At 37.6% G+C, this 25,770-nt stretch overlaps 4 protein-coding genes across 6 annotated transcripts in view; 3 read left to right on the forward strand and 1 right to left on the reverse strand.

Moving 5' to 3' along the window:
- The first annotated feature begins 2,646 nt into the window (after positions 1-2,646).
- LOC131969510 (lebercilin-like protein) lies at positions 2,647-7,752 on the forward strand. The gene is given in 10 exon segments (XM_059330534.1): positions 2,647-2,858; positions 3,428-3,689; positions 3,796-4,067; positions 4,855-5,097; positions 5,278-5,415; positions 5,879-5,948; positions 6,025-6,152; positions 6,292-6,403; positions 6,617-7,263; positions 7,265-7,752. Coding segments are annotated over 9 exon segments (1,905 nt in total). The 5' UTR covers positions 2,647-2,858; positions 3,428-3,451; the 3' UTR covers positions 7,322-7,752.
- On the reverse strand, positions 7,553-11,744 carry get1 (guided entry of tail-anchored proteins factor 1). The gene is made up of 5 exons (XM_059330557.1): positions 11,141-11,744; positions 9,659-9,824; positions 8,485-8,552; positions 8,241-8,355; positions 7,553-7,997 (listed from the first exon to the last, which is right to left on the reverse strand). The coding sequence occupies exons 1-5, from the start codon at positions 11,228-11,230 to the stop codon at positions 7,924-7,926; spliced, it is 513 nt and encodes a 170-aa protein (XP_059186540.1). The 5' UTR covers positions 11,231-11,744; the 3' UTR covers positions 7,553-7,923.
- Positions 11,745-11,921: 177 nt separating this feature from the next.
- hmgn1a (high mobility group nucleosome binding domain 1a) lies at positions 11,922-15,422 on the forward strand. Of its 2 annotated transcripts, none has more exons than XM_059330559.1 (6): positions 11,922-12,140; positions 13,248-13,268; positions 13,978-14,007; positions 14,136-14,174; positions 14,301-14,429; positions 14,521-15,422. In XM_059330559.1, the coding sequence occupies exons 1-6, from the start codon at positions 12,123-12,125 to the stop codon at positions 14,620-14,622; spliced, it is 339 nt and encodes a 112-aa protein (XP_059186542.1). In that variant the 5' UTR covers positions 11,922-12,122; the 3' UTR covers positions 14,623-15,422. The 2 variants fall into 2 exon arrangements, with proteins under 2 accessions (XP_059186542.1, XP_059186541.1); XM_059330558.1 differs by having other exon boundaries at positions 11,927-12,140; positions 14,518-15,422.
- Positions 15,423-18,272: 2,850 nt separating this feature from the next.
- The window catches only part of brwd1 (bromodomain and WD repeat domain containing 1), a 31,468-nt gene continuing 23,970 nt past the window's right edge, over positions 18,273-25,770 (forward strand). For both annotated transcript variants that reach the window (XM_059331104.1, XM_059331105.1), the window contains exons 1-7: positions 18,273-18,504; positions 18,616-18,674; positions 18,794-18,823; positions 19,029-19,088; positions 23,157-23,307; positions 23,535-23,633; positions 25,127-25,287. In XM_059331104.1, coding sequence (XP_059187087.1) covers positions 18,468-18,504; positions 18,616-18,674; positions 18,794-18,823; positions 19,029-19,088; positions 23,157-23,307; positions 23,535-23,633; positions 25,127-25,287 — 597 coding nt within the window. In that variant the 5' untranslated portion in view covers positions 18,273-18,467. The remainder of the gene's footprint in view (positions 18,505-18,615; positions 18,675-18,793; positions 18,824-19,028; positions 19,089-23,156; positions 23,308-23,534; positions 23,634-25,126; positions 25,288-25,770) is intronic.

Consider the following 25,770-nt stretch of genomic DNA (forward strand, 5'->3'; position numbering starts at 1 on the left):
AACTTTATTTATATATGTAGACAAGCTGGAAAGCCAGTTGAAAGTGCAATCACATGAGCTTTCAGTGTGCCATTTATGTTTCTAGACCATTTTAAATGGTGGATTTTCTTTCTACAATGAAAACTATTATTATTATTATTATTATTATTATTATTATTATTATTATTAATTTACATGCACATACATTTTTTGTAGTTTTATTATTTATTTATTTTCTGCTGTTTTTGTGTGTATAAATAGTAAAAAAAAAAAAGAAAAAGTAAATTTCCATTGACACCTTTGTCTTTTGTTTGTATTTTGGGTTCCTGGCAGCTATATACTTTGTTATATAAAATAAAATGAAAAATCTGACTGATAGCCAAGTTTGTGTCGAGAAAAAGGAGCCATGCATGTGATGAGAGGACAGACTAAAAGATGCTAAACAGAGACAGAAATGAATGCATAGGAAGTTGACAAATTTGAACCAAAATCTCCTGGACTTCAGAGGTTTAAGTAAAAAAAAATACTAATATCACATTTTAAAACGTTCAAAAATCTTCATCAAATCTTACTGGAGTAAAAAAAAACCAGTAGCCTATGCCTAAAGACTAATTTAGAAATATAATATAAAGATAATGTATGATAATGTAGAATGTAAAGTAAAAGTATGCAGCCTAATAGGTTTTTAAATGTTAGCCTATATTAGGCTACTATTATTGATGCAATAACATATAATGTTAATATGCATAATGGCTGCAATAGAGCTAATTTTGTTCTTTTTATTATTATTCTTTCATGGTGGTTTAATTGACTACAACAATCAATTGTACTTCATGTAGGCCTACTTAGCCTATATGTTTTTAAATATCTAACTTAAGTCATCAAATAAATAGTGAAATTTAAAAAAATAAAAAGACTCAAGTAAAGTACCTCAAAATGGTAGCCTACTCAAGTACTATTTGAGTAAATGTACTTTGTTACTTTACAACCATGATATTTGGGATATAATTTTATATTTCAGATTTTCCAAAGAGTTTTGATAATTGTTTCGCTGGCTGTACACTGACAACCTGACAATGTCATTACAAAAGGTCGCAACCATTGATTGTATAAATAATGTGGAAAAACTATGCTCCTTAATTTATTTTATTTATTTATTTATTTTTTTTATTCATAAAGTTTGTAAAGTTTTTAAAGTTAAAGTTAAAACTGTCCCGCTGGTTAACATGGCAACCGTGACTGTGTCTTTACAAAAGTCCCTAGCAACCGTTTTGGGAAAGAAAAAAAGTAATTAGCTCAACATTAACAAGCTTTATCATCCAGCCTATACTGATAGCCTATATAAAAGTATAGTTAATGTAAGTGTTTAATATAAAATACAAGTAGGCCTACTATGCAGCTAAATGGGCTCTTAAACGTTAGGCCTACATTTGTTTATATTAGGCTACTATTATTGATGCAATAACATGTAGCGTGAATAGCTGGCTGCAACAGAGCTAATTGTATTATTTTTTATACTTTTGGTTGCTTTAATTTACTGTATAACAATTAAATGTATTACATATATATATATATATATATATATATATATATATATATAATATATATATATATATTCATATAGGCACATTCATTTAGCGTCAATGAGCTACTAACGTTAGTTGGCTAATGTTATATTAAATATTTATATTATTATTATTATATATATTATTTTGTCGTCAGTAATGTGCACCATGGGTGAAAAGACCGAAATTAATTGAAAGAAAAGGTATGATGCTTATTTTCACTGCGGTCAAGTGAGCGTCATTCGCTTCTCTGTAGTCAAACCAGCCGTCCCTATATAATGTAGTGCCCCGTATTGTGATATTTGCGGTAACTATATAATGTAGTGCGCCCGTGTTGTGATATTTACGGTAAATTCATTGAAAGTGCTCCAAGCAAGCTGATATGAAGGATAAACACTTTACTGTCATTACCCGCAGAGAGGAGACGAAGTATCGTTACAGCAACACACCACGTGAAATAATCAAATTGCGTTGCGCCGAAATGTATTTGTTGTGTCGACGTGCGGTTTTCAGTTTTCAGAATAAAGTGTTACACAACCAGGCCCAAATATCATTTAAAAATGGAAATAAGATTAATTGCATGATATTCACATAATTGTTCACTGTGGGTTTTTTTGTTGTTTTTTTTTTAAATAAAACGCCTTTAGATATAGATTGTAAAGTAAAATATTACATTATATTAAAATTAATTAAAATTAAACTGTTTCCAGTCACTAATTCCACTGCAGGTTCATTCTACAGGACCTCAGTTATATTCTCACAAACTGACAGGACTTTTCACTGTGGTAATTCATAATAAAATTCACTTGAATATTTACTGTACAATAAAATATTACAACATTATTTAAAAATTGATTAAAATTAAACTGTCTGTTTCCAGTCACTATTTCCACTTCGGTTACATTTTCTCAGGCTACATCGATTACATGCAATAATATGTGGAAAAACTATGCTTCCTAATTTATTTATTTTTAAAACTCAAAGTAAAAGATGTTTTTTTAACGTTATATTGCAACGTTTCTAACAGCAACTAAGGGTTTTCCTCTTTATCTCCTTTTTATTTTTAGTCTATGGTTTTCCCCCTTAATTTTTTATCAATTGTCCCGCTGGTTGACATGACAACCGTGACTGTGTTCTCATAAAAAGGTCCCCAGCAACCGTTGGTAAAATAATAAGCTAAGCGTTAATAAGCTACTAGCGAGCTAAATATTTACAAACTTTAACATCAAGCCTACCGTCATTATGGTGCACAAGGAGGGAAAAAAGCTAGCCAGGCTAGTCTGGTGTTAGCCAGGCTAGTAAAAAGCAAGAACGGTAGGCAACTATTGTGCTTTGATATTCTCAGCCTACATCGGTTAAAAAATGTGAAAAACAATGTTCATGAAATCATCAAAGTTAATGGTGGAGGAAATGTTGACCAAGATAAACGTTTTTGCTATAAAATTCTAACGAGGGATTTCTAATATAAGTTAGGCACACCTTTTTGACCCCAGAAAGAAAAGCAATAAAAAACACTTCATAGGTTGGTTTGTTAAGCTCTAAAGCTTTATAACGTTATATTCATACTGCATTCAAAAACAGATATTTAGTAATCATGTTGCAGGCATTTTCTGGATTGTTTTAATGTTTCATTCATTCTTAGCTGGTATTCTGTGTTGTTGTTTTTTGTTTGTTTGTTTCTGTTTCGTCGTTTGTACTTTTTTCTCTCCCTTGGATTTAATAATATATCAATTTCTGTCTGTAAAAAAAAATAAATAAAATAATAATAATAATAATAATATATATATATATATATATATTGCCAAAAAAGTCAATTATCCCCTACTCCACTGTTACTTTGTGCAAGTTAACTCTGTTTTCCTAAAAATGTTATTCTTTCTCAGAGTTGAGAACCCTGTAAAACAGTGATGTTTGTGAGGCAGCTGAGCCCGATGCAGCAGGCTATTGATCACAACAAGGATGGTGATGGTGATGCTGTGAGCCGCAGCACTGACACCTCTTGGTGGTCCTCACCGTCCAGGCAGCGTTGTAGCTCTAATAACTCTGCCCACTCATCTGACTCTGGAGACTTACTTCCAGACAAAATCCCACAAGTCAAGACACCAGACAAGTGGCAGGGATCAAACACATGTGGAAGAAAAAAAGGCATTTTATTTAATATTAACTAAAACCTAAGTAGTTGGACTTGTTTTGTAAATATATTAAACATACAGGAAGCAGTTTACACTATCATGAGTTGTGTCTTCTTTAGGTAAAAATGCACAAAGGCCCCACAAGCCGACAACAAACTACGCTGCAAACCGGGAAGTCCTAAAGTTGCCTCCAATCAAGCCCCTGCAGGTTTCAAAGCCACAGATCCAGTCTGCCAACTTGACCTGCATCAGGGAGCTGAAGAGTCAGGTGTGGGATCTGCAGCAGCAGCTGAGCGAGGCCAGGACCGAGAACAAGCTGCTGAAGAGGCTCCAGCATCGCCACATGGTGGCACTGCAGCACTTCCAAGACTCCGAGGGCAGCCTCTCACAGGTTAGTTGTTTTTTGTCCCTTTGGTGTCACTGCTCAGATTTGAACTACTGCCACAAAATATGGCTTCTGGTGGGTACTCACCCTTGAAAGTCAGACTGCTGTTATCTGTGCAAACAGTGGCGGTTCTACACAGGGGCCTACAGGGGCCACTGCCCCTGTGAAGAAGTCCTTGGCCCCTGCTGTGGCCCCTGTATCAAATTAATAATAAAATGATCAATTTGTAAAGATGAGAGGTGGAACAATTCTTACCTATTTTTTGTTCAAACAATATCTCATTGTACACAAAAGGAACCTAGAATATGTACATTGTATAATAGTTTAACTGTGCAACAAAAGCTTGCGTATATATATAAAAAAGATTATTCTCCCTGCACTGCGCTTTCAAAATAAAAAAAAGTAATTGTGCATGAAAATGAGAAATGTAATTGTGTGAAATGCATTTGTATCTTCCAAATATAATTAAATGTCTTATATAATTTTTACATAAGCTAAAATAAAGGTTTTGAATGCTTGAATATCATCTTTGCTGTTTTTTAATGTGCCCCTCTGATTAAACACTGGCCCCTGCTTGGCCCCCACAGTAAAACTGGTCTAGAACCGCCACTGTGTGCAAACCATTCATTCTACATCTACTAGCATTTTAAATTTCAAAAGCTGCTAATTGGTCCCCCTCTCCAGGAAGAAAATCTTATTTTTTTCTTTTTTCCCAATTAATGCCTGTATCATTTTCCTGCACTGATAACAGCAATTTACTAATCATTCCTCTTGACGCTTTTGCTATTCGCAGATCATCACCAAGCACAGCAACGAGGCCCGGGTCCTGCAGCAGTTACTCCGTGAGACCCGTGCCTGCCGTGACAACCTAGCAAGACAGCTACAAACCACAGAAAAAAAGTTGCTCAGCACAAAGTCCACTCTCCAGCACCTCCAGCTGCTCAGCCAGGATCACAGCCTGCTGGAGAGAGAGGAACTCACTTTCAGGCTGGCAAGGGCCTCTGCAGAGCTTAAAGACAAGGACAAGAGGATACTGGTATGGAGAATAAGGAGGGTGGTATGGTGGTGGGTGATACTGTTCAGTCACTCCGAGCAGCACCCATTGTCACAGACTTAGAAATACATATTATATTTTAACACCAATACACTGGGGATATAAATGAGAACTGTAAATGAGTTTATTCTTTTGTTCGCTTTCTCTTTAACACTGTTTTAGGACTTGGAGAAGAATCTTGAGTTGAGCCAAGCCTCATTCAACCGCCAAATAGTCACTGAACAAAGAAAGATCAACGAGGCGAGAAAGATATCCTGCTATCTGCAAGAGCAAATATATCAGCTAAACAAGGGAATTGAAGTAAGCTGAAAAGAGCAGTTTACCAGGCAATATTTTCCTTACTATTAAACATGTTCTCATCCTTACAGTATTGTTTATTGTGCAAGCCTCTCTCTCCAGTGAAGATAGCAGTTCCACAGGGGTTTGTATCTCATAATAATGTTTCACATATTCCATTTGATGCCAAACTTTGGGGGAGAATTTGGTTAAGATGTCTGGATCAATATGATTGCCCATTAGCGAACCACTGTTACTGAGGACTTAATGATTGCGTTTGATGATGTAATCCCTGCTTGATAGTCTCTGACACTGAAAAAACCAAACATTATGAATTAAAGTTCTGTGCTAGCATATTCCTGGTGTACATTTCAAAATATCTTAACATTTTATTGATATTACAACCTGTTACATGGTTGCATGTGCAAGAGAGAGATCGGATATCAGACTATGATGACATGATGTATTGTTTGTTTCCGCTCTACAGGATAGAGAAAGAGAACTGGAAATGCACAATATATACTCCCACAGATTCCTTAAAGGATCCTCTAAAAAAGGTATACAAACAGTTTAGCCACATCTAATTTGTTATGGCTTTGTGGTTTTTGTTTGAGAATAAATTTTGATTTGCAGGCAGCGAAAGCAAGACTGTTCAAACAGATGGATTAGTCCTTCTCCACACTGGGGCTGAAAGTCTTTTGGATTCAGAATATACAGAAACTGAAGAGAAGCTGGAAAAGCAAGAGCACTCTGTGAACTGGGTATGATAATTGTGTACAGCCCTTTTTGCTTGTTTACCCAAGATTCTTTGGATATGTAATGTTTCATGATTAATACATTCATTATCCAGATAGTTTGAGATTTTTCTGTCATACTAATAAAACCTGTGCATCATTTCAGTGCTGTTACAATCCAGTGCAGGAGTCTTTGGTAATAGAAAATCCGGAGACAGAGGCTTCTGCAAATGTCACATTAAAAGAGAATCACCAAGAGGATACTGAGACATGGGCAGGTAAGCACTCAAATAATGTTACATATACAGTTGAATAACAAACTGACACTACAAGCAATGACAAGCAAAACATAATTTCACAAAGATGACAACAAACACCATCAACATCAAAACCCACCATTAACTCCTATACAATAACTAACTGAATTAAAAGCGTTTTGTTTTTGGGTCATTATTATTATTATTTTTAAGTATAAACATATTTGTCTTCAGAAACCAGTGAGCAGAGTAGTTCAGAGGAGAGCCCAGAAAATCAGACTGAGAGAGACTGCGATGAAGAAAAAGAGATGGCACAGGTTAAAAAGAAGAGTGGAAAACAGAGGTTAAAAGAAGAGTGGAAAACAGAGGATCAGGAGAGCGAGACGTTCAGAGACATTACACGTAACCTACAGGTGTTAGAAGAGTGTAAAATAGACCAACATGAGGCTGAGGTTTCTGATGTTTCAGAAGTGTCTCCGAATACTGAGCAGAGTAGTTCAGAGGAGAGCCCAGAAAATCAAACTAGGAGAGACTGTGATGAAGAAAAAGAGGTGGCACAGATGTTAAAAGAAGAGTGGAAAACAGAGGATCAGGAGAGCGAGACGTCCTACATTTCAGAAAACTTACAGGTGTTAGAAGAGTGTAAAATAGACCAACATGAGTCTGATTTTTCTGACGTTTCAGAAGCGTCTCTGAATATAACTGAACCCAAGAGAAAAGGATACAAGCTCCCTAAAATCAGACACAACTACACCTTCAAACAATCTATTGAGAACCTCCATAGTGGAAGACCTGCCTACAGCAGTGTGGGCTTAAGTCCCTGTCAAAGCACCAAGAGCCCAATCAAGGTGGAGAACCTCAGCCATGGGATTCATGATCTTTTTTCTACCAGCTGTGAAATCCAGGAGAGGTGGAGCAGGCTGTCCTCAGGGCGACTAAACGTCAGTTCAAAATACAAAAAACAGACTGATGAGGAGCCCTTTGGTCACTGATTTAGTGACTGGACATAGCTGAGGTCAGAAATGTCACACACCCTATACTCACCAGCTGTGGCACATAGAGGAAAAGGAGATTATGGAATTTTGTCAGTAGTGGCAGCAGATTACTCTTCAAGTATTTCACTGAATAAATGATTGTTTGACAAATACCTCCACACAGCCCACTGGAATTTTTGTTTTAATCTGTTGAAATGTTAAATCAAGGAAAACTACATGTTTTTGCTTGTGGATTTACACTTAAAGACATACAATACATATATATTTTTGGTTTGCTTTATTTTCTTAAAAAGGCATTTCCAAATCATATATATTTTTAAAATAATACAGTCAAATATCCTCACAATTAACTTAATAAAAAAACATCAAAACAAAGAACAAAATTCAACATCAGAAAAATACCAAATTGCAATACAAAACAGCCAACACCAAAATGCACTGCATTTTTACATGTTGACTTAAAGCAGCTGGCAAATAATGACACAAAAATGTGGCTTTCATCAACTGAATGTTGAGTAATAAGTTAGAAAACCAGTGTATTTATCTCTAGCTGACAGCATGGAGACCCAGTGTAACCACTTTGTTGCAAACCACCAGCCAGCATGTGATTCCCACTCCACCTGAAGGGAAAGAAGAGCTCTGTGAGTGAATAAATAAGGTAGGGAAATATACTGAAATCTATACAGTGTCAATCAGCATTGTGTTTGAATCAGTACACAAAAAAGCGATTGAAAAGGACAGTGCTTTTTTTTATTAATGTGTATACCGAATTTGTTTATTATACTACTCTATGTTTAGTTACTTAGAGCGTGTGTCCATATTTTTATTCTATCAGATGTGAAGAAAAAAAGAAGATCAGTTACCTGCCACTCCTGTTGGGAAGGCCACAAGGCGCTCAACAGGGGCAATCCATTTACTGGGGACCACTGTCACTGGATCAGAATAATACTTCCATATCAAGGAGATCATCAGAGCGGCCTGACAAATATAAGAAAAAAATAGATGGTCACACTTACATTTTTGGTGCTGAAGTAGCTCTCTGTGTGTCTTATAGTTGCATTAGATTTAGTAAACTAAAAATGCATTTGAGTTACAATTTCCACCTACCTGCAGTATGTAAAAGACAATGTTCACAACCCATTTCATTTTGGCTTGCTGCGCAGTTCTTGATTTCACTGTGAAAGGAAAATACACACCTGTTAGACTCAATACACTGGTTTTTAGTTCGGTACTTTTAAATGTTTTTACTCGTGTTGTTTTGTTTTATGATTGTCATTACTATCCACCTTATGCAGTGCCACTTTCAATTTCGTTGTATAGTTGCCTGTATAATAACTATAACGGCTATTTGATTTGATTTGATATGCAGCCTTTTTTAACACTACCCCAGTGGCCTTTAGCCTGCTCACTAGATGGAATGGCCAGATTGAAATCAGTGTGTGCACTGATTCAGAGGTCTGAATCCAGGCTTATTTTTGTACATTGCATAATTAATGTTATTTTTAATTAATATGCTATTTGTAAAAAGAAAAATAAATATCAATATAACACATTAAGTAAATATTTGTTTATTTTGGACATTTCCCAAAATGTTGGACTTTTAATTCAAACAGTGGAGAGATCTCATTGATGAACACAACATTAGACTATGATTCAGCTGTTTGAAGCACAGTTAATCTAGTGCAAAACAACGATCGCTATTTATTCAAGTCATACTGGGAACAACATCGGCGGTGTGGCTTTGATGTGTGAGATAATTGTCAGTGTGCAGTTTAAAGATCGAAAACAGCCTTTGCTCTGCTGTACACGTGTATCACGACTGAATACTGAAATTCTGATGTGCCACGTTCTGTCTGTGCACAAAATAATCCTGAGGCTGAGGGTGAAGGACAGCAACAGGCAGCAGCTGTTCCCACTGAACACTTGGTGAGTGTGTTATCCAAAACCTTCTGCTGCTTCCTGCGGTTGGTGGTTTTAATGTGTGAATCTGCTGTAGTAGACACACACAGGTGTGGAAGTCACAATGTGTGCCTTTTACAGTAAAAGTGACAGTGTATCGCTATATTTTATATGGGGTGCATTAAATAACAAGGAGCAAAAACACAAAACAACAGCTGTACATTAAATGCTAAATTTATAAAGTTTGTGTCTACTTCATGTAGACGTTGTGAATGCAATGTATACAAAATTAAAGTTGTACTGGGTTGTTATTTTTTAGGGCTCCCATCACATTGTTTATATGCCATGTATGTCAGTTACAGTAACAACTTTTGTCTCTCACCGTGTGTTTTCAGCTTGTCTGTCATCTTGTTGATTTTGCGCTCCAGTCTGGCATATCTAGCAAACTCATCCATCATGCTGATCGAGGCCTGCTCCTTCTTCATCTCCTGGATTTCAGTCCTCATCTCGCTCTCCTGCTCAGCATCTTTCTGCACCATCTTTGAGAGCTTGAAAGAAGGTAAAAATACTAATAAGTAATTGACAGAAAGACTCCAACTTCAATGTAGGCAGTGGTGGAATGTAACCAATTATATATATATATATATATATATATATATATAGTCAAGTACTGTATTTAAGTATAATTCTGAGGTATTTATACTTCACTTTAGCATTTAAATTTAATGCAACTTTATTATTATTCTCCACTACATCTCAGAGGGAAATACTGTGCTTTACATTTATCTGACGGCATAGCTACTCTACAGATATACATTATTAATCAGGAATATAAATAAACTAATAAATTGTGATGTATTATTATACATGAAGCTACCTAGCAGTATATAAAGTAATTAACATGAGCTCCACCTCTACCAGCTGCTTTAAAATGATTAGCACATTAATGTATCAAGCAGTGAACTAAAATATATTATTCAGGAATGTACGATTCTGCATAATAAGGACTTCTGCTTACAGGTTTGAATATTATGGAACTATTTGGCACTTGGCTTGTAGTGTTCAAAGCAAAAAAACAACAATAACCAAAATGAGAAACTCAACAGCAATGTTTCCTTGCAGAAATCATGACCCAGTTACTCATTACATATATTGCTGTGAGTAATTTCATGTAGGAACTATACTAGAAACTTTCTAGTATTCTGGTCTGGAGTATCTGGGTCATGATTGGAAAGACAATGCTGTTGAGTTTTTCAAATGTATTCAAGCAAAGTGCCATCTAGTTCTGAAACAATCTATATAGCTGTAAAACATTTTTTGATTCTTTTTGGGGTGAACTGTCCCTTTAAGTATACCCTGACACTTATATTTTTGTACTTTTACTTGAGTCAAGTTTTGAATGCAGGACTTTTACTGGCAAGCAAGAGTATTTCTACACTGTGGAACAAAAGTAAAATATCTGAGTAATTCTTCCCCCAATATAGGTTGTTGTTTATGGCTACATATGCTTAATCACAGAGTTTTAGAGTGCATCTGTACATTTTAGTAAGCCATCTTTAGCAGTTGCACAACTGGCTAGCGTTACAGTCGGCTCCTTATATCTGAATAATGATGCAGCACAAAATGTTCCCCCTTGTGTAGCAGGATCTGGGGAGAAAAACCCCACCCTCTGATTAGCCGAGCAGCTACACTGTTTCAAGCTAGCTAGCATAGCATTAGCCATTAGCTCACAGTAAGCTAAGCTAGTCAACAATAGTCTGCTGTCTATTCCTGTAAGACTACAGGAATAACACTCATAATAAAAAGCTGTAGTGTGTTTCTTCTAGGCACACGATTCATATATTAAAAAATAGCCCCTACTTACGAAAGAAGAAATGCTGGGCAGCAGTGTTTTCATGAGATTGCACAGAAACACCGACCCCAGCACAAGAAACCACGCATAGCCAGACGCCATGTTTGTTCCTCCTCCGTTCAGCCTCCTTGTTGCAGCTGTGGAGCTACTGGACGAGGCTACACGGTGAAGTTACATAAGAGGCTAATTAGCCGTATTAATATTTAGGTCATTCAGGTTATTCTGGTAAGGGCTCAGGTAAAAAGTCAAAACAAAAAACAAATCGTTTCAACACCAACGAACTAATTTATTTAATAGGTTTATCGTGACAACTGTAGTCGGACATGATTTAGTGTGTCTGAAACTTAGTAGTAACCACGGGACTTTAAAGGCTTTGATGATGTCCTTATGCATGGGAATTTTAAAAAGAAGAAAGGCTACAGATCACACATATTTAAAGACTTGGCATGCTTCTTTAGATATCATGTTTATGCATGTACATCCTTATATAATAGCTAATTTAAGACTTGGCATGCATCTTTAGATGTTAGGTTTATGCATTCTTATCTAATAGCTCCTAAAATGTACGTGGCTGTCTTTTTCCAGGTCTTGCACGCTAACAAAAACGCACACTCTAGGAACAGCCTGCTCTGTGATTAAAAAGTAAGAGCTGGTTTGGTTGACTGATTGGCATACAGTCCTGCCCACACAGGTAAGATGTTATGGTTCAAAAATGTGTTGCTTCGACCTCAAAGCCAATCATTGGAAGCAAGGGGCGGGGAATTACTTTCCCTGCTAGGTTGGTAGGATAAGGGATAAAATATACAGAAAGGGGGATCCAATCCGGTTTGAGCTAGTTCTAGTACTGCTCGGACGTTTATGTTAAGTTACAGACTGCTCTGGAGGTGTAGTTGGCTGAGGTGTACTACTGATACACTACATATCATTTAGTTTACTAAACTGTGAAAGCCTGCGTTAGTTACTCTTGCATCTCTGCCGCAAAACTTACGCAACAATGGGAAAGAAAAGCAAAGTAAGTTAACTGTACATTCTGTGAAATCTGATACAGTGGTTTTCTTAAAAAATGTTCAATGAAATTCTTGTATTTCTATTTAACTAAAATGTATTTTTCTACACTGCATGCGCATTAATGTAACGTTACTTGCACCAGTGTGTCCGTGTGCATGCATGGAGGAGTCCACCTTTGCCGTGGTCAGGTCTGTCGTGTCTGTCCTGTTGATACAGGGAAGTGGCGCCTTTTTACTTAGTGCAGTCCACCATGCCCTTTCATCGAACGCGTTTGCAGAAATGCATAGTCACATCTAATGCGAACACTTTGTGGTTTATTTTCTAAAACCTACATCAGACTGTTCTTTTATAATAGTTTTGCTTTCACAGTGCGCTGAGATCAAACAAAGGGGTGTAACCACCGTCGATGAACAGGTTGCCATTTCAAGGAAATTTCTTGCGCAATTGCCTCCGATTATATCGTGGTTTGTATGCGTTTCGACTTGTGCCACTATTTGCACATAGTATATGTCGAGGTAGTATATGCGTATTTGAAGCCCACACTGTTTTTTGACCTCTGCTTGCGTGTACTGTAAAGCTGGTGAGCGTCACCCTTGAAGTATACAGTATTTTCTTACGGAGCGTCATGGCAGCCGATCTATCTTCTAAAAGACAGCGACACATCTGGTCGTTTTGCCTCAAGCCAGTATGATCGTGTTGGAGAATTTTATTAAATATTTTTTAAGAGTTAGTCACGTCGGGAACACAGAGGATTTACTGTGTTGATGTATGAAAGCGCATGTGGAGATGCAGGGACACTGCTTTCCTCTTCCCGCTTTTCTTCCCAAAAAAGTAGCTCCAGCACCATGCTTACGAAACAAAAACACGTCTTTCTCATGAATGATGCAACGTAGTTCTTGGCGGGAAGAAACTAGACCTGGTTGGACCTCTTTTTAACTTAGATTCTTATATTATTCCCCTGCCCACTTTTCAGGTTGCATAATTTCTTTGTGACTTGAGGGGAGGGAGAGGTGCCCATCCCCCCTTTGCGTTACACACCCACTTCAGCTCATCCATGAATGGTTGTTGTTTCTGCTTTTTAATTTATTTCTACCTTCTCCTTCTTTCACAGGACAATGCCGAACCAACAGAGGTTAGTACTCAAGTATTAACTCACAAACTGACCAAAACTGATATCTGCCCCCAACTTGCAACCAAATGAACATTTTGTTCTACTTTGTGTCAGTACGAATATATGGTCTTAGTTGGTGCAGGAGGGCTTTTACACAGTTTAGTGCAGCCTAGTTTTTAATCTTGAAGTCAGAAACTGAGCTTCTGTGGTCGACAGTGTAATTTTCAGTTGCTGGTTTAAATGTACGTGCAATGATTTAAAGCCTTCTATTAGTTTTGAGGAACAGCCTGGCCTATAGGGGGCGCTGTTCAATATGCAGCCCAACATGGTCTCTTATTTGTAACTTTGTCCCTTTGTTTTTAGTGCCGATTTCTACTGCATGTGATGGCCTAACAAATTCAGATTAAACAACAGTTCATTTTGTGTCAGTGCAATGCAAATATAAATAATGTTAAAGCACATAAAATGAACATATAGCCTACTAGTACTTATATTTTCCTTCCAGCAAGAATAGAACTATGGCCCACCCTGATATGTTATTGTAATTTCTTAGTTGATGCATGTATATGAGCTAAATTGTTTAATAAACTGAAACTTATTGATTTATAATCCTCTAATCACAAGACAAATGTGCACATTTTATTGGAGGCAAATGTGTTTTCTGGGCTCTGTAATTGTGTTTCAAAACTTTTAAATGACTGAACTAACGATCTTATATTTTCTTAAACAGCCTAAAAGGAAGTCTGCACGATTGTCAGTAGTAAGTTCGACAAAGACAACATTGCAATAAATTCAATGCATACTCTTTTTTTTTTTTTCTTTCTTTTTTTTTTCCCTTTGCTAAGTTTGTTGGCGTTGTATAACTGTGTATGTGTTTGTTTCTTACAGAAAGAGGTACCGTCAGAAGCCCCAGCAGAAAAGCCAAAGGTAAAAGAAAAACTCTGGGGTCACCACTGTCAAACAAATCACTGTATCATTTAAAATGCACCGTTTTATTCAGTGTTGCATACATTTGACCGTACATTCTATGCTCCTTTTTTTTTGATATGGTAGGCAACTCCAGCCAAGGGCAAAAAGGCTGCCAAACAGCCAGCAAAGGCCAAGGTAGAGGAGAAGAAAGAAGAACCCGAGGTTGAGAAAGAAGAAGCTCCTGCAGAAAACGGGGAGGCAAAAGCTGAGGAGGTATAACATGCTTTCCTTTTCATGACTCTTGCCATGTGAAATTTGTAGATTTCTGTAGTATATGAAAACATATTTCTTCATCTTTCAGCAGACTGAAGAAGAAGAAGCAGCAGCAGCTGATGATGCAGAGGAAGCGGAGGAAAAGGAGGAGGACGACGACAAGGCTGAGGAGGAAGATAAGGACGCAGAGTAAAAACGACACCCCTAAACTCATTCATCAGGACTCCCTGTACCTCGTTTCTTGTACAATGCAGAGAATATTTTTATCTACTATTTTCATAAGACAGTAATGTTTTTAGGCACGTTATTGCAGAAATGCATTTTTAAAAAATACTACAATTTCAGTTTCATGGCCTTTCCAGGCATTGTGTTTTGTTTTTTTCATTGTTCATTTTTTTTCTTTCTCTGGCTTCTTATTCTGCCTTTAGGTTGTAGTTTTCTGCATGACATAAAATCATGCCTATATCAGGAATTTGATGTTGAACTCCGGGAGAGTTTACCTGAGACATTCCGGAGGCGTATTGAGGGATTTTGTAACCTGTACTGTTTTGGAATTTGAAACAACGTAATACTGTGTGTTTGATAGGGAATAGATAGATTGAAAGTTTGAGGGTTGTGATCTATGCTAAGTAAGTTTTGTTCACTTCAATCATATTCACTAGTACTGGACTTTGTTTTTGCTTGTTATTTTATGCTGTTAGTGATGGTACATTTGAGGGTGTTTTAGAGTTCATCATACTCTCAGCTGTGCTCAACAAAATGCATAACAACAGAGCTAATCATACTTTGGTCATCCTTCTTAGGATAACTGTATTTTCACCTCAGTCAGCAAAATGTATATGCCACATATTTGTGGATATGCACATTATGGTTTTGGGATTTCTCTACCAATGTACAGTTTCATTTTTAAAAAAAAATTAAAAAAGAAGAAAAAAAATGTTTTCTTTGTTATGAATGGTATGAAATGCCGATTAAAGTGGGAATTCCTCTGAAGTGTCTGTTCCTCAATTATTGACTTGCATCAAGTGTACAGTGATTAAGTTAAAGTTACTGTTTCCTTGCTACTTAAAATTATTCTGATTATTTTTCAACCACTTTAATGTAAAAAAAAAAAGTCTAAATTGATTGATAGAAAAATATTTGTGCTTAAATGCCCGACCAAAGTGTATTTTTCATTTGAAACCAATTTCCAGTATACTTTAATAGAACCAGGAGCATATTATGTTCTGCTGGGCGATACACTAAATCTATTATCAATGCCATCGTTCTTGTATAGAGTTATGATTCCATCTGCTGAAAATAGAATTTCACCATGATAATTTCATAAAGATTTAATTTATTAGCAGAAAACATGCCATTTTTTATGGACATATGAAACGATCTATAATAAGGATGTGATATAAAATCACTTGGATGTAAACCTGCATTAGGTGGACTGATTTGCTAAGTGCCCTGCTAGTTACATAACATCCATACATATAATGCTGTTTCTCTTATAGGTTAAGTCATAATGAGGAAAATTCAAAATAATGTAAGGCATAGCGTCGTTTATAAATGTAGGGCAGGGCTTTACTATCAGAGTGCAAAATAAGGTGTAAAATGCATATTTTAATGCAGATATACTGAATATAAATAAAATACTTTGGTAAGTAAGCAGGTAAAACATTTCTTAATTGATGGCATCATTATATCTAAGAATTTAGGGACAATCTTGTATGACATCATTAACAGACGAATGTGCTTGGGAGAACATACAAATATGTACAGCACTCTCGTATTAACCTTCCACACTGTATTTAGTGCACAGTATTAATTTGCAGGAATGCTATCTGGATGGAGGGTTGTTGTAATTAAGTGAAAACTATGCATCATGTGAGCACTGTAGCATGCAACTTATATTTAACATCTGTATTATTTGTTATAAACAATGTCTTTAGTGGCTCTCAGTCCTGTAGTCTCTTCTTCTCAGGTTATGGCACTTAATGCGGATAGGGTCCTGATCCCATGGCAAAATGAACCTGTTTGGAAATGTTTTTATTTCAGGCAACAGTACCATTTAAGCACAGTGACATGGGACTCCTCTATGATAGGGCCACAAAAGTATGTAATGATGCTGGTAACAAGTTGAGAAAGTTGTGAAAAAGTCCCCAACAAATGTATAACTGATTACCTTAAAGGCCTTGGGGCGGTTGCCTAATTTGCCTGGTTAACCTCCCATTTTGAGAAAGGCTGGTCAGGTCAAATGTGACAAAAATCACTGGTTGAAGATGTATTTAGTAAAAGCAACACCAAAGTACAATTAAGATATAAAAATTTGAGTTCTCTGCATGCAGAATGACATTACAAAAATAATAAATAAATAACTGGATTATGTGCACATCACTTCAGAGTAGCTTAATCTATAAAAATGCACCATAATTAACAGGAGGTGTGGACTCCAGTTACAGGACTTGGACTGGAGTCAGACTCAAGTTAAAAACGTTATCTTTTTTTAAAATCTTAGAAATCCAAGTATTAAAAAGCATTCATTATTTTTGTAAATGTAAACATTAGGACTTGCCTGTCTTGACCAGAGGAGTTTAGCACTGTAAACATTTCTTAGAAGAGAGAAAGAAATGAATTTACTGACAATATTATTGTACCTCTGTCTTTATTAATACATATATATCATTTTTGTATTAGTGATCTGTAACTAGTAAAGTAAATAACTTTATATGAATAATATTAAAAAATATTAAATAAATGTAGTGAAATGGAAGTACATACTAGTGTAAATACTAGTAAAGTAGGCTGAAAATATTAATTATTGTACCATGTCTTTAATATTTAAGAGATTGCTAAAGCAAATTTCCAACCTTTACTTATCGTCACACTGTTAAAATAATAAAGTCATTTTTTGTCAAATTTTTTTTTTTTTTTTGCCTAAATGATCTCCTCATGACGCTGGCCACCTATGGTAAAATCACCTACATCCTCAGTTGATCAGATCATGTGATTTTACCCCTTTAAGATAATGGCCTATGTCAAGTGTGTGACTTAAGCAGATTTATTAGGCATGTTCAAAAAATTGCTTTAGTCACATTTTATTTTGACTTTTTTTGAACATGCCTTTTTTTGAACATGCCTTTGTGACTTAAGCAAGATATGTTAACACTTTATTTTGAAGGTGTCTACATAAGAGTGACATGAGTGTGTTATACACATGACATGGGATGTGTCATGAACATTAATGACACTTTGAAGTAACGTTAATGCTCATGATACTTGTCATATCATGTTTCTGACAGGCTTGTGTGACTCTTATGTAGACACCTTCAAAATAAAGTGTTACCATATCTTGCTTAAGTCACAAAGACATGTTCAAAAATTTGCCTGAGTCATTTATTTCTCTTAAGTTACATAATTTACATACAGTGTTATTACTATGCCAATAGCCATCCTTTGTTACATCCTTTTTGAGTGAAATGATCAATAAATGTCATATGTTACACTTTTGGTGAAGTTTTTTGTGTTTCCTGCAAAACTTGAAAAAATGAGTGAAGAAATTATTTTAACAGGGTGACGATATTTAAGAGATTTCTATAGCAAATTGGCAACCTTTACTTATGACGTCATGTGTAGAACTCACGACCTTCGTCAGAAAAAAAAGGGGGCGGCCTTTTAATTACCTCATTTTGTGTAATTTTGAAATAAATACATATTATATTATTTTTATTGGATTTTTTTTGTAAATTGTGTTGATTATCAAATTCCATAAAATAATGCAAATGTTGCTAACCAACAGGCTAACGTAGTCTTTTGTTGAAAGTGCTCCTCCCCACCCCCTTGTTCCTGTGTTACTCCGCTGTGGCGGAAGTAAGTCGTATCGCTAGGGCCTCATCCTTCCAATGGCGACTGCAAACAGGCTGAATAGAAAGCGGGAGCAACCGTGGAGGGGGTCAGAGCTGTGTAACCGAAATTAAATAAATATATCATATTCTCTGTAGTCATAAAGTTAGCCTTACATTTGTTTCACCGCAACAAATCACGGCCGATTCAATGGCCAAAAATCGGAACATTTCGCTCCTTGAGTCGGGTAAGCCGCAGAAGTAAACCCAATTGATCGCTTAATTTACAACCATAACGCTGGTGCTAATTGATATCCCAACTGCTTTTAACGCTTAATTTCCTCCCTGTTCAATTCCAGAGCTCTATTACTTAATTTCTCGTTTCCTAACAACGGGTCCATGTCGGAGAGCGGCTGAGGTGAGCTAGTGTGCTTTGACTAGTACAGTGTGTAGTATTTTAAAATAGTTGACTAGCTAGTTTCTAATAGAGTTAATAGGGGCTATCTAATCTGAATCGCCTCTTTTAATCCACTGCAGGTCCTGGCGAGCGAACTAGAGGAATATCAGGTGTGTATCCTTGCTGCCTCGGCTGCTTGTTCACTGCTAGCTGCTATCCGTCGGGTTTGACTGAGGTTGGGCATAAAACTTGTCTCACTCAGCCGACTTTTTAATACCTCTGCACGTCTCACCCGGCTTTTTTTTTACTAGCTGAATGTGTACCTGCTGGTGTTTTGTTTGGTGACTCCGCTTTACAAAACTCTGTTTTCGACAGCTTTTACCCGGGAGATTGGACTGGCTGGGAAACGAGCACCCGAGAACATATGAAGATGTGGTAAGATTTAACTTCATATCTGTTGTTACGTTCATTGTTATTGTCTTGTGACAGGGGGACTCTGTGTCCATGCTCTGTTCTTGTTTACGGTCTTTGTTCTTTCCCCTGCTGGGCTACAGTAGGATTTTCTTGAGTTGGGATGATCGACAAGGTCACAAGTCTTTCCCACTGACTTAATTTGTCAGAGTGAACTGTATGGACGCTCAGAAAACTGTATTTGGATCGAGGGTTTAATATTATTTAGCTCCGTCTGTTGTACTGCAGAAAGGGTGGGTAGTTCGGCTTCTCGCTACGTCGAGACGGCGCCGCTGGCCAATCAGAGACCGAGATGCGTTGTCTCTGCGTTATTTTGCATGTGATCTGCGCTGTGATTGGTCCATAAAAAGAGAAAGTTTTGCATAAGAAGCCACGCCTCTCAGAATGTGAGTTGAGAAGCACATGAAACCACCAACTAGCCTGTCAGACATGTATTCTGACAAAACAGTTTTGGCCGTCTGCAGTCCCTGAAATATTACACACGATGAAGACCACACTGTGACATGAATATAGTCAAATATACCTATATGTATATTAGGGTGCATCAAATTTGAATGGGAATTTTTAATTTCAAAATATCAATTTGGCTGGGATTGCATTTTGTTCCACTTAACATAAAAATGACTTTTGCAAAGTTTTGAGGAATTCCATTGAGATTTAGGGGTGCCACCTAACACATGAACTTTGGTGAAATTTCGAAAAATTTGCAATTTTTGGTCTAATTGCCAAAAGGTTGACCTGGAAATGTTGAGTACAGTGAACTTTTATACACTAACATGTTCTATAGGGTTATCAAAGCAAAAGTTGTTTGTTTGCCCTTTGGGCAACTAGGGCATTTCCCAGAATTCAACTTTCAAGATTCTCTATTCATTTGTCCAATAGACGAAATGAATGGAAGTCAATGGGACATGTTCACATGGCCTTACCCTGAATTTTGTGCAGCATGATGGATGTTGGACACACATATAAAGTTTAATTGACTTTATTGCTAAACACAAGGTGCGTTACTGAGACACCCTCTCTAGTGGCTAACTCATTGGCAACTAACAGGGCCTAATGGTAAGAGCTGACACTAACTAAACTTGTGCCAGAGTCTGCTCCACTGAACAACATCACCAGGGAGAAAGAGAGAGGAAATGGAACCTCAGCTCTGAACCTAGCCAGTGCGTCTCCTTCCAGATATGTCTCCCCACCCGCCACCCAAGAGTAACCGTCCTATTCAGGGATTAGCTTGCATTTGCAGCAGCAATGTTTGGCTGTTGGTAGGTCATGCTCAACTGCCTGCTGCACTATATAGTAGTAGTGGACAAGGATGGTGATAGTAGTAGTGGTCTAAATGGTAAATGGATGGACTGCACTTATATAGAGATTTTATCCAAAGTGCTTTGCACTACAGATGGCGCATTCATTCATTCACCCATTCACACTAGTGCCACCTGCCACCATTGGGAGTTCATTCACTGATGAATGCAGCATCATGGGCCTTTTGGGGTTCAGTATTGCCCAATGATACTTTGACATGTGGCTGCCATGGTCAGGGATCGAACCACCAACATTCCAATCAGTGGGCGATTGCACTACCAACCACTACCAGACCTCTAGTCTATGATGTGATAGGAGTACTGGTCTGTGGTGATGTGATAGGAGTAGTGGTCTGTGGTGATGTGATAGGAGTACTGGTCTATAGTGATTTGATAGGAGTACTAGTCTGTGGTAATGTGATAGGAGTACTGGTCTATAGTGATGTGATAGGAGTACTAGTCTGTGGTAATGTTATTGGAGTGCTGTTCTGTGGTGATGTGATAGGAGTACTGGTCTGTGGTAATGTGATAGGAGTACTGGTCTGTGGTGATGTGATAGGAGTACTGGTCTGTGGTGATGTGATAGGAGTACTGGTCTGTGGTGATATGATAGGAGTACTGGTCTGTGGCAATGTGATAAGAGTACTGGTCTGTGATGATGTGGTAGGAGTACTGGTCTCTGATCATGTGATAGGAGTACTGGTCTGTGATCATGTGATAGGAGTACTGGTCTGTGGTGATGTGATAGGAGTACTGGTCTGTGGTGATGTGATAAGAGTACTGGTCTGTGATCATGTGATAGGAGTACTGGTCTGTGGTGATGTGATAGGAGTACTGGTCTGTGGTGATGTGATAGGAGTACTGGTCTGTGGTGATATGATAGGAGTACTGGTCTGTGGCAATGTGATAGGAGTACTGGTCTGTGATGATGTGGTAGGAGTACTGGTCTGTGATCATGTGATAGGAGTACTGGTCTGTGATCATGTGATAGGAGTACTGGTCTGTGATGATGTGGTAGGAGTACTGGTCTGTGATCATGTGATAGGAGTACCGGTCTGTGGTGATGTGATAGGAGTACTGGTCTGTGGTGATGTGATAAGAGTACTGGTCTGTGATCATGTGATAGGAGTACTGGTCTGTGGTGATGTGATAGGAGTACTGGTCTGTGGTGATGTGATAGGAGTACTGGTCTGTGGTGATATGATAGGAGTACTGGTCTGTGGCAATGTGATAGGAGTACTGGTCTGTGATGATGTGGTAGGAGTACTGGTCTGTGATCATGTGATAGGAGTACTGGTCTGTGATGATGTGGTAGGAGTACTGGTCTGTGATCATGTGATAGGAGTACTGGTCTGTGATGATGTGGTAGGAGTACTGGTCTGTGATCATGTGATAGGAGTACCGGTCTGTGGTGATGTGATAGGAGTACTGGTCTGTGGTGATGTGATAGGAGTACTGGTCTGTGGTAATGTGATAGGAGTACTGGTCTGTGGTGATGTGGTAGGAGTACTGGTCTGTGATCATGTGATAGGAGTACTGGTCTGTGGTGATGTGGTAGGAGTACTGGTCTGTGATCATGTGATAGGAGTACTGGTCTGTGATGATGTGATAGGAGTACTGGTCTGTAGTGATGTGATAGGAGTACTGGTCTGTGGTGATGTGATAGGAGTACTGGTCTGTGGTGATGTGATAGGAGTACTGGTCTATAGTGATGTGATAGGAGTACTGGTCTGTGGTGATGTGATAGGAGTACTGGTCTGTGGTGATGTGATAGGAGTACTGGTCTATAGTGATGGCAATAGTAGTAGTGGCCTATGGTCATGTGATAGTAGATACTCAAATTTTAACTGTATATAGTCTAAATACCTATAAATATGACTTAAATGACTTATGATAAATAAGTATACAAAGACACAACTACAGATATGATGGTAATATGTAATAATACATACCCAACACAGAAAGATCACCTCAAACAGAAAGATTACCTCAGTTTTCTTGAGCTCTAGTATTGTTTACCTCAGATCTCCATGGCGACCATTGAGCACTGTTAACCACTTTATCCAACAAAAACAGGTGTGCGGTGGCACCCCTAAATCATCATGTACTGGGAAAATATTTTGCATGTGTTGTTTCTACATATATTGGAACACTTTTAGCACCCAGCCATATCAAAATTCAAGAATTGTGTTTTTTGATGCACCCTAATGTATATATATATAAGTCTCAAATCAAGAAATATAAAAGCATAAATATCATGGTTTCTTGGCTGTAAGTAAACTTTAGCTGACCAGACCAGAATCCTACATGACATAAAATCCTACAAAGAATCATCGACATTAGGGCAACTAAAACCCATTACCACAATTGATGAATCTGTTGATGATGTCATAACTGTAACTATCAGAAAACAGTGAAATATGTCGAACACGCGTTGTGACTGCCCAAGATGACATCTCCAAAATGCTTCTAAATCCTTACATTTATGATGGTTATATTAGGGCAAGTAACAATGATTTTCATTTTTTGATAAATTTGTTGATAATGTATAAAAATATAACAAAACTGTGAAATATGTCAAACCCAATGTTTGATGGCTTAAGATGACATATTCAAATTGCTAATCCTAAAGATTTTTCGGCACTTTTAGTCGCCAAAGTAATTGTCAATTGTTTCAGCAGTGATCTGTATTCAGTGACATGTCACTGCTCTGTCTTGTTTGCCCTGACAGGTTGCAGCCAACAGACATATTGCGCCAGACCATTTGCTACAGATTTGTAAGCAGATTGGACCAATTCTTGACAAAGAAGTGCCATCATGTGTCCCAGGTGTACACTCTCTCCTGGGGTCTGGAAAGCAGTCAATGCTTAGGACCGCAAAAGGTACACAACTGTCATGGCACCTCTGTTCTTGTGGGAAAAGTGACTTTGACTAATGAGTTTGTTCTGTAGTGGAAATCCAATCTGCCTCTTATACTGATAACTACTGAATTTTACATAATATAAAGATTTGAATAATTTTTTGGCTTGTGCAGTTGCCAGAACTGCTACTATCCTCTTCCCACATGCAGCTGGTAATCATTGTGTAAACTGTTTGTTTTGTTTTTCAGACTGCGACAATGTGCGGTTTAATGCTTCATCATATGCAGCCCTTCACCGGGGCAGACCACCAGAGAGGCCTTTCAACTGCAAAAAACCTCCACACCTAGGTAGGTCCCAATATTCATCTGTTGTGTGTTTTTAACAATGAAATGGACAAATGGAAATGCTGGAAATTGGTACATGTATTTGGCATGGAAATCTTTGCCAGTGTTTTTTTTTTAAAAATGCCTTACTGCACCTTAAAAAGTCTGAATAATTTAAATCCTCATTCATTCCTAAAGGACTGAGGCTATACACTGTACACACTGCATATTCCTCCTTTCCCTGACTGTCCAGATTTTAGTAGAAGGCTATTGTCGTCAGATATCAGTTTGGTGCACTGCCATAACTTGGCCAGATTGATCGCCTTAATGCAGTCTGTTACATGGCAGTATTAGTTGTTATTAACATGATGCTTATTATATTGATCATAAGTACTCATTTCTTCTAGAAGTTTGCAAGGAATAATTTGTATTTTTCCAGTGCTTTAGCCAATCAATTAGTTAGAATTTCCAGTGATTCTAGTTTACTATGATATTTTTCTCCTGCACACTCCTGTAAAGATTCTTGTTACACCTGTTTGCATCAACGTTTCCTATTTAAAACCTGTCTTACCTTAGGGAAAATACTACACATGTTTGCCTTTTGGATTTTCCTGTTTATTTAAAGAAATGCTGTTGGAGTTACTCAACTGTTGCACTAAGATTAGGCCTAATGAAATCCAAAACAACTTCGCTTTGAGGCAGTGAGAACTTAAAGCAGATGAAATCATCATGGAGGGTGATCTTGTTTCTCTGATATTTTGTCGTTTCCCGTAGCAACAGATACAATCCAGATGCATCAGACTTCAGAGCAGCAGTTATTTTGTTATTGTTTGAAGTTGGGGATGGTGGTTTGTTTCATTCTGTTGATATTTAAATCAAAACTTTACATAACCCAATGTTCAGGACAGGGTTTGTACAAAGTCTTGAAAGTCTGGAAAAATGTTTTGCAATCAATCGTGTAATTATTCATTAAATAATCACAATCAAAACATTCAATCAAAGTTATTGTGAACATCTGGTAAAATAAACAAAGTGACTGTACATTTATTTCTGTGGGTATTAATTAATTTTGTGAAGGTTAGTATTCGCAGTTCCATTCATAGTAACAATTAAGATGTGTTGATAAAGGCCTTGAGAGTTTGGAAATCTTTTGTTTCGTACTTTAAAAGCGATCTAAAAGTTCTTGAATGCTACTCTTAAAAAGCTGTGTAAACCCTGTATGTATCAAAAGAAAAGATAAAACAAGTTAGTGCGTGGAGACGAGTGGGAGTTTTTTGTGCTGTATTTAGAGGCATAAGGTTTATTGGACGACAATGCATTTACATGCTTGGTTAAACTGAAGAAAAGCCTCTTGTATTTTCATGTTTTTAATCCCATCCTGTGATCACGCTCCTCCACTCCTGATCACATTATAGTAAATGTATTCCACGCCCACTGTATTTGTGTTGATCTCAGTTTTGTTGCAGCCCTGTAATTTCCTCACTATATTCTGATGATTGGCGTCTTATCATCAACAGTGAAGGTCCATCGAGGGAGAGAGTTGACGGGAGTGCAGTGCTTCAGCTCAATTAATCCAGTCAGCAACTATGAGCGCATGCGGCTGCATAGGCGGATCCTGGGGCATCTGTCTGCAGTGTACTGTATCGCGTTTGATCGCACCGGTCTCAGGATCTTCACAGTAAGATTGAACTTGTCAACCCTGCTCACAAATGTACCCATATCTTAAAGTGCAGCGATAACAGTGAATTTATTTATCCTTTTTTCTCTCCTGAAACTCTGATTAGCAGAGTGGGAAGCCACAGGGAGGCAAATACACAAAATGATTGCATGGGGTCGCAGCGGCTAAACTGCATAAATAAGACAAAAAGAAAGTGTGTGATTTCAAAGGGTAAAGTTCACCCCTAACTGTGCTGCCAAGCAAATAGCGTCTTGGTGCTCATGTGCAATTTGCACATATTTAATGAGGTTATAGGCTAGAGGTGTGAATCACCAGAGGCCCCACGATACGATTTTATCCCGATACTTGAGTCACGATAGGATGACCATGCGATACTATGCTGTATTGATTTTTTCCCCACACCTCTATAATATGCATACATTTGGTGTCTAAGGGCGTTTTCACACCCGAAAGTCCGAACCAAGGTCCGTGTTCTGTTACATT

Source organism: Centropristis striata, chromosome 4, assembly GCF_030273125.1.
Source record: "Centropristis striata isolate RG_2023a ecotype Rhode Island chromosome 4, C.striata_1.0, whole genome shotgun sequence".
Taxonomy (NCBI): domain Eukaryota; kingdom Metazoa; phylum Chordata; class Actinopteri; order Perciformes; family Serranidae; genus Centropristis; species Centropristis striata.

Coding starts and splice junctions, on each gene's coding strand:
- get1 (XM_059330557.1), bottom strand. CDS start 11,230: ATGGCGTCTGGCTATGCGTGGTTTCTTGTGCTGGGGTCGGTGTTTCTG. Junction 9,825..11,140: donor TGCCCAGCATTTCTTCTTTC/GTAAGTAGGGGC, acceptor CCTTCTTTCAAG/CTCTCAAAGATGGTGCAGAA. Junction 8,553..9,658: donor AGACAAGCTGAAAACACACG/GTGAGAGACAAA, acceptor TTCCTTTCACAG/TGAAATCAAGAACTGCGCAG.
- hmgn1a (XM_059330558.1), top strand. Junction 13,269..13,977: donor ACAATGCCGAACCAACAGAG/GTTAGTACTCAA, acceptor TTTCTTAAACAG/CCTAAAAGGAAGTCTGCACG. Junction 14,175..14,300: donor CCCCAGCAGAAAAGCCAAAG/GTAAAAGAAAAA, acceptor TTGATATGGTAG/GCAACTCCAGCCAAGGGCAA.